Below are 8,860 nucleotides of genomic sequence, written 5' to 3' on the forward strand. Positions count from 1 at the left end.
ATCCCCCATTATAATAAAGGCTAAAACACTGTTCTCCTGTCTGATATATCCCCCATTATAATAAAGGCTAAAACACTGTTCTCCTGTCTGATATATCCCCCATTATAATAATAATAATAAACACTGTCCCTGGTTTTTAATTATGATTATTTTTTTACCTGTATTTAAATAGGCAAGTCAGTTAAGAACAAATTCTTATTTTCAATGACGGCCTGGGAACAGTGGGTTAACTGCCTGTTCAGGGGCAGAACGACAGATTTGTACCTTGTCAGCTAGGGGGTTTGAACTTGCAACCTTCCGGTTACTAGTCCAACGCTCTAACCACTAGGCTACCCTGCCGCCCCAGGGAAATTTACCATTGGTCCTCTAAAACAACAGGGATTTCATTTAAACAATAACTTTATTTATCAAAATGTTTACATATATAAATATTTTTATTTTTATACTTTCTCAAAAGAAATGTACAATATTTGAGGATTTTTGTTGTTTTTCTGTGTTGAGATGTTTTGTATTTTTCTCCTTTTGAAATGGACATGTCTAGAACTTCCGTTTGGAAAGTAGTAGTCAACACATCTCTGTCTGAATCTATCAGAGACTCTGTTCAACACATCTCTGTCTGAATCTATCAGAGACTCTGTTCAACACATCTCTGTCTGAATCTATCAGAGACTCTGTTCAACACATCTCTGTCTGGATCTATCAGAGACTCTGTTCAACACATCTCTGTCTGAATCTATCAGAGAATCTGTTCAACACATCTCTGTCTGAATCTATCAGAGAATCTGTTCAACACATCTCTGTCTGAATCTATCAGAGAATCTGTTCAACACATCTCTGTCTGAATCTATCAGAGAATCTGTTCAACACATCTCTGTCTGAATCTATCAGAGACTCTGTTCAACACATCTCTGTCTGAATCTATCAGAGAATCTGTTCAACACATCTCTGTCTGAATCGATCAGAGAATCTGTTCAACACATCTCTGTCTGAATCTATCAGAGAATCTGTTCAACACATCTCTGTCTGAATCTATCAGAGAATCTGTTCAACACATCTCTGTCTGAATCTATTAGAGAATCTGTTTAAAAAAAAATACAACAATAGAGTAGGTCTGTCTGATATGTTTTTAAAAGGTGTCTTGTAGCTTTGGGAATGTTTAGATGTAGTCTGTGGCTGAGCAGGGTCGGTTGGTAGTCTGTCTCTGTTTATATAACGCGCCAGCGTTAGTCCATGTCGACTTCGTCTCCATCTGTCCCGGGCTCCTCGTGCTCCGCCTGACTCTCTGGCTTGGTGCCAGAACACAGCAAGGGCTCCGGTGACGAGTCCTCTCTCATGCCCTCCCCAGTGTGCTCACTCTGGCAGTCGTTAACGTCCGTTACTCGTGACGAACCCGGTCGGTCGTCAGCCTCGCGGCTACCGTCACTACCCGTGTTGGACTGAGTTGAACTGGTTCTCGTTAAAGTCGTTTGAACTAAAACAGAGCTCTGTGGTGGGGGGGAAACGGAGTCTGGACCGTCGTTGTTGTAACTTCCCTGCTGTGCCTCACTACCGCTCCTGTCCACACAGTTACTAACATGATTGTGGTGGTGGTGAAGGGGTTTGTTTTGGCCCAAATGAGCCAGATGATGAGAGCTGGTATAACCTGTAGATTCACTAGTCACACATCTCTGTCCCTGTTTCGGGTTCGGCCCGCTGCTGCTGCTGCTGTTGTTGTCCTGGCACAGCCCGGTTTTCAGGGCCGTCTGTGGGACAATGAAGCCCAGTGGCTGATGGGTAATGGGGTACAACAGGAAGTGACCCTTCCCTATCAGCGGCCTCTGATTGGCCAGCGAGCTGAAGTCCAGCTGTGGTTTCCGGCGAGGTGTGGCGTCCGAGAGAAGGCTCTCCACGCTGAACGGGTTTAGTTTCTGGAGGCCCGAGGACCTGGAGGCGCCGAGTCCAGGACCGCTGCCCGGGGACACCTGCTGCTGGACCCCAGGTCCCGGTCCTATCTCCCCTGCGGTTCTTTGGTTGTTGTGGTGGTGGTGGTCGTGGTGCTGGTCCTGGAGGAGACCAAACCGGGGGCGTGTTTGAGTCTGTTCACAGCTGTCTGGTTCCGTTTGGTGGTGGTGGTGGTGTCCTCCTCCCGGTTCAGAATGAAGGCGGCTCCCGTTACAGTCGGATGAAGGCTGCTGCTCATTGTCGGTGATCTGTGACACGCCGCTGTCGCTGTCTGACCCGCCGGGTGTGTGGAAGAGGTCACCGGAGAGTAACTTGTTTTGAGACTTCAGCAGTTTACGCTCCTGTTTCCGTTTCTTTTTCTCTGCGCGCTCCAGCTCGCGCCGCGCGATCTCCTCAGCGTCCATGGGCTCTCCGCTGCACGTGGTCGGGTGGGAGTTGTGCGCCGGGCGCCCCGGGCCTTTCTTAGTGTTCTCTTTTTTCCTCCATTTAGCGCGCCGGTTCTGGAACCAAACCTACACGCGCACACACACACATTACACACACACACGCACACACACACATTACACACACACACAAACATTACACACACGCACACACATTACACACACGCACACACACACACACACAAACATTACACACACACACATTACACACACGCACACACATTACACACACAAACACACGCACACACAAACACACGCACACACACAAACATTACACACACACACACACACACACACACACACATTACAAACACACACACACATTACACAAACACACGCACACACAAACACATGCACACACACACATTACACACACACACATTACAAACACACACACCATTACACACACACACACACAGGGAGCCAAGAATGGGGAAATTGGTTTAGTTAATTTTCTATGCATCTTGTTGGGGTGAATCTCTCTCTGTCTCTCTCTCCTTTCTCTCCAAAATCATGTAAAACAAGGCCACAGATTTGAGCAGTGAAATTAATTATGGCTTAACTTGTTCCACCTACAAGCTAGAATAAAATATTTGTTTTAATAAAATGTATTGAATAAAATATTTGTTTTAATAAAATGTATTGATTGTTTTTATTCGATAAAAGTATGAATAAACTGACGTAAAATGTATCTCAACCAATAATATTATGAAGATATTTGTGGCAAAAATAACAGCTTTAAATCGAAATATACCAAGAACAAATAATTCTGAAATATTGATAATTATTATTATTGTTGTTGTTGTTGTTGTTGTTGTTGTTGCTAAATGACAGACCAGAGGTGCAGTTTGTAGTATTTATAAATCCAACCGGATCATAACTAATTAACAGACTAGTCCATGTTGAGAAACACGGAGACCCCAAAGAAAACAAATATAAGTTAAGGCCCCCCACCCAACCCCCGCCACCTGTCTCCTTAGCTCCATCCCCTTCTCTCTCGCTCGTCTTCTCTCCCACCATCTCTCGCCTAATTACGATTAAAACGCAGCTGAAGCCCTGACACAAACATACAATGCGGCCAATATATCCAATAACATACGGCGGTCGTCAAATAGGCCTCGTCTATATTACACACCAACCACTTCTCCTCCTATCCACAGATGCGTCATTCTAATTGTCAATCGAGAGTCAGTGTGATAGCTAATTCTCCCAATTACGTTTAATTCCACCGTAGATAATTCGGCCTATCCCTCTCAATTCATCCTGCCTCCGTCTCCCTGTCCCGCCCCCTCCCTCTACCACCGCTCGGAGAGCAGCTTTCCACCGCGGTGTGCCAGGGGGACCCGCCGCCTGTGAGCCCACACCGTCCGGCTTCACAGCGCACACGGCCCCGCATGTTCGGCGCTGATAACGCAGGGAGTTAGCGTTCAGATTGAGAAGTGGGCTGCGTGTTTGTCACATAATGCGGTGCGTCGACGGAAACAACATGACAATAGCCGTGTTTCTTATGAATTTGTAATGTTGGTGAATATCTCCGCGTGCAAGAACCTGCTGCCGATAAAGAAGCACTAAGCAGCTTGGAGGAATAATAATCTGTGGTTTAAAGGAGGCCAAATCCCCAAACAAGATACACACACACACACACACACACACACCAGAGCCATGCTCGTTTAGTTTTACAAGGAAACACAACGACTAAACCAAAGCCCCCAAAAACACCAAACCAACAGCATTCCTGTCTGTCTACATTTCCACCAAGTTATACCTCAATTAGTAAACACATCAAATACGCACATCACCGTTAAGCACACAAACAAATCTGAACCTGGTGGGAAAATGAAAATGAACTCGTTGAAAATAGTGGGGGGTTTTCAAACTTTTGCATTGATATCGTGGAGGTGTCGATTTTAGATCGGCCTAAAGCGTGTTGTTAAATAGAGAGAGAGTGAGTGCGTTGTGTGCAGCCTATAGATCTATCCTATAGGAATTAAGTAGTAGGCTATGTTATCGCTGTTCTACAGCTTTATTCCGTCCCGGACAGCCATGTCAATAAAGCCAGCTCATTATGGTATTAAAGGGATCGTCTTCTCCTTATATCTGACGAGCAAAAATGTTGCCTAAAACTCCACACAGCCGGAGCGGTTTAAAGGTGGTGTTTTTACTTCCATAAACAGAGTCCTATGGGTTAATCAATCATTAGAAATCATGCTGGACAAATTACGGGTTACTATTTTTTTGGTCGGGAATATTTGTACTTGGTTAAAACTGTTTTTATAGATGATTTATTAATGAACATTTAGTTTTAAAAAAGGAATTATGGGAATACTATATTAGGTTTAAAATCGAACTTGATAATAATAAGACAAAACAATACTAATAGTAATAAAAAATAATTGTAATTATTTATAATAATGTAGGCCTATTTTATCTTATAATTATCGTTTAACAGCATAACACAAAATACAAAATGCAAAGTGTCTTGATTTCAAAATAGAAATTGACATGAATTCATAGCCCACAAATTCAAATAAACAAAAGAATCATATCTTTTTTTTTGACCAATTCACAATTTATCTTAAAAAAAGAATATTTTTTAAATGCGAAAACAACCGTGATATATGAGATGTTATCATTATTATTATTATTATTATTATTATTATTATTATTATTATTATTATATATGTGTTATGGTTGAGAGATCAAATCCTCAGCAGTGTTCTGGTTCATTCAGTAAACGGAACTGTGTTTTTATGACCTCATAAATCAATACTGTATGTTAATGCATAATTCAATAGGTCTTTAATTGATGGGCCTATAATTGACAAATAGCTGTCTCACTAATATCTCACTATGGGGATTATTGATGAAACTGAACACACAGCTATAGAGGCCTGGTTATTACTCCAACAATCCAATAATATTTTTTTTGTTCTCGCGCATAAAATACACGTTCGAAGAATATTCCTCAAGAACGTAGTATTACTTTTCAACAACAGAACATGGCATTGATAAGAAAGTGCAAGTAGAAATGTATTTTAATTAAATGTGTTTATATTTTTTTGGGGGTGTTTGTTTACCTGGACCCGGGACTCTACTAGGTCCAGCCGCAGCGCGAGCGCCTCCCGCATGAAGATATCCGGGTAGTGGCTCTCGTTAAAAGCTTTCTCCAGCTCCTCCAACTGCCAACCGGTGAAATTGGTCCGCGTGCGTCTCCGTTTGCAACCGGGGCTATCCTTATCTGGGTCCCCCGAATCTACACAGAAACGGTCAGAGAGAGAGAGAGAGGGAGGTGGTAGTGTCAACTGACGACATGTGGGCTCGGTAAACAAGTCAACGACAACAACAACAACAACCATCTCTCAGCTACATCAAGCCATCGTGAACTAAACGGTTCAGTAAATTGCTTGTTACACAAAGCATCGATTATAGTTCAGAGAAATGCTGAATGTCTGTTTTCTCCTGCTTGAGTTGCTGAAACATTACAGGCCACTACAGTGAGTTGCTGAAACATTACAGGCCACTACAGTGAGTTGCTGAAACATTACAGGCCACGACAGTGAGTTGCTGAAACATTACAGGCCACTACAGTGAGTTGCTGAAACATTACAGGCCACTACAGTGAGTTGCTGAAACATTACAGGCCACTACAGTGAGTTGCTGAAACATTACAGGCCACTACAGTGAGTTGCTGAAACATTACAGGCCACTACAGTGAGTTGCTGAAACATTACAGGCCACTACAGTGAGTTGCTGAAACATTACAGGCCACTACAGTGAGTTGCTGAAACATTACAGGCCACTACAGTGAGAAACATTACAGGCCACTGCTGAAACATTACAGGCCACTACAGTGAGTTGCTGAAACATTGAAACTGAAACATTACAGGCCACTACAGTGAGTTGCTGAAACATTACAGGCCACTACAGTGAGTTGCTGAAACATTACAGGCCACTACAGTGAGTTGCTGAAACATTACAGGCCACTACAGTGAGTTGCTGAAACATTACAGGCCACGACAGTGAGTTGCTGAAACATTACAGGCCACTACAGTGAGTTGCTGAAACATTACAGGCCACTACAGTGAGTTGCTGAAACATTACAGGCCACTACAGTGAGTTGCTGAAACATTACAGGCCACGACAGTGAGTTGCTGAAACATTACAGGCCACTACAGTGAGTTGCTGAAACATTACAGGCTACAGTGAGTTGCTGAAACTACAGTGAGTTGCTGAAACATTACAGGCCACAGGACAGTGAGTTGCTGAAACATTACAGGCCACTACAGTGAGTTGCTGAAACATTACAGGCCACGACAGTGAGTTGCTGAAACATTACAGGCCACTACAGTGAGTTGCTGAAACATTACAGGCCACGACAGTGAGTTGCTGAAACATTACAGGCCACTACAGTGAGTTGCTGAAACATTACAGGCCACTACAGTGAGTTGCTGAAACATTACAGGCCACTACAGTGAGTTGCTGAAACATTACAGGCCACTACAGTGAGTTGCTGAAACATTACAGGCCACGACAGTGAGTTGCTGAAACATTACAGGCCACTACAGTGAGTTGCTGAAACATTACAGGCCACTACAGTGAGTTGCTGAAACATTACAGGCCACTACAGTGAGTTGCTGAAACATTACAGGCCACTACAGTGAGTTGCTGAAACATTACAGGCCACTACAGTGAGTTGCTGAAACATTACAGGCCACGACAGTGAGTTGCTGAAACATTACAGGCCACTACAGTGAGTTGCTGAAACATTACAGGCCACTACAGTGAGTTGCTGAAACATTACAGGCCACTACAGTGAGTTGCTGAAACATTACAGGCCACTACAGTGAGTTGCTGAAACATTACAGGCCACACAGTGAGTTGCTGAAACATTACAGGCCACTACAGTGAGCTGCTGAAACATTACAGGCCACTACAGTGAGCTGCTGAAACATTACAGGCCACTACAGTGAGTTGCTGAAACATTACAGGCCACGACAGTGAGTTGCTGAAACATTACAGGCCACGACAGTGAGTTGCTGAAACATTACAGGCCACGACAGTGAGTTGCTGAAACATTACAGGCCACGACAGTGGGTTGCTGAAACATTACAGGCCACTACAGTGAGTTGCTGAAACATTACAGGCCACTACAGTGAGTTGCTGAAACATTACAGGCCACTACAGTGAGTTGCTGAAACATTACAGGCCACGACAGTGAGTTGCTGAAACATTACAGGCCACGACAGTGAGTTGGGATATAGACGCGTCCATTTCCATCGGAGGGAGTCGAGTTGGAATGTTGAGTTATATGGCTGTTCCGAAAATAAGAAATGCATTTATTTAATATAACTTTATTATTTCTGGAAAAACACTAGCCATTTAAAAATATATATAATTCATCCATTTAAACAGCACAGCAGAATGGACTGTGTTTTGTTAGGAAATTAGCACTTGCTTCGCGTTGGGTTTTTTTTCTCATTCAATACTTGGTTGTAATTATGACATAATTAATCAAAAATCGATAATAAGATTTGAGTTGAACATTACATTTCAGAGTTTATAAAATAGTCCAAAATAAAACAAGAGTTGATTTTAAAAGCCCAACTAAATAACGGTTCAATGCAAAGCATACAACAACAAGATGCCATATTTCCATGGAAACTAAAATCACTCTACGGCCAATAATATCAAACCAATATTTCCAGACGTGTATCACTCCTGTCTCTCTCTTTCCATCCCTTCCTCCGTCCTGCCTCCAACCTACCTGAGAGTTTAAACTGATTATCTCCGTTAATCCCGCAGCCAGAGGAAAGTAGAGGACCGGAGCCGTGTACCACCGAGGCCGAGCACGAGCCGTTCAGTAATCCGTCTATGGAGAAGGGTACGGCGGCCGCGGACTGTAGCTGGTGACCGGCGAGCTCGTAGACGTGGTGGTGTCCCAGGTGGTAGGGGAAACCAACACCGACCATTCCGCCCAGAGAGCCTCCGAACTGGGCGTGGGGGTGCTCGAGTATCCGGCTGTCCATGCTACTGGCCCGGACGGTGGAGGGGCCGAAGTGAGGCGTCTGACCGAGGGAGTGTGGGTGAACATGCAGAGCGAGGGGAAGGAGAGGGGGATGAAGCGAGAGAGAGAGAGAGAGAGAGAGAGAGGAGGGAGGACAGAGAGAGACAGACAGACACCGACGGAGCGCAGCTGTACTATGAAACAGGAACAGACATAGACAGTGAGTTTTTACTCCTATACTACCAGACATCACCCCCCTTCCTTCCTGTCATCTTCCCTCTCCTGCCCCCCTAATTAGGCCTTCCGCGGCTCGGGGAGTTTTGGACCAATAAGAAACGCTAATGGGTCGGTAACGTCACAGGCGTGGTTATGGCTCGTGTGTGAGAGGGAGAGATGGAGGAAAAAACGTTTTTCCATATCGATTACTAATTACACCTGACATCGGCCTCCACAAACAATATAAGCCCTGTCA

General features: G+C 44.1%; 1 protein-coding gene across 1 annotated transcript; it reads right to left on the reverse strand.

The window, feature by feature from the left end:
• Positions 1-381: 381 nt before the first annotated feature.
• Positions 382-8,600, reverse strand: LOC127919710 (homeobox protein unc-4 homolog). Its single transcript, XM_052503501.1, has 3 exons — positions 8,149-8,600; positions 5,462-5,637; positions 382-2,453 (listed from the first exon to the last, which is right to left on the reverse strand). The coding sequence occupies exons 1-3, from the start codon at positions 8,408-8,410 to the stop codon at positions 1,224-1,226; spliced, it is 1,668 nt and encodes a 555-aa protein (XP_052359461.1). The 5' UTR covers positions 8,411-8,600; the 3' UTR covers positions 382-1,223.
• Between the last annotated feature and the right edge of the window lie 260 nt (positions 8,601-8,860).

The sequence above is a fragment of the Oncorhynchus keta genome, unplaced genomic scaffold (genome assembly GCF_023373465.1).
Source record: "Oncorhynchus keta strain PuntledgeMale-10-30-2019 unplaced genomic scaffold, Oket_V2 Un_contig_17419_pilon_pilon, whole genome shotgun sequence".
Classification (NCBI taxonomy): Eukaryota; Metazoa; Chordata; class Actinopteri; order Salmoniformes; family Salmonidae; genus Oncorhynchus; species Oncorhynchus keta.

Coding starts and splice junctions, on each gene's coding strand:
- LOC127919710 (XM_052503501.1), bottom strand. CDS start 8,410: ATGGACAGCCGGATACTCGAGCACCCCCACGCCCAGTTCGGAGGCTCT. Junction 5,638..8,148: donor TAATCAGTTTAAACTCTCAG/GTAGGTTGGAGG, acceptor GTTTCTGTGTAG/ATTCGGGGGACCCAGATAAG. Junction 2,454..5,461: donor TAGTAGAGTCCCGGGTCCAG/GTAAACAAACAC, acceptor GTGCGCGTGTAG/GTTTGGTTCCAGAACCGGCG.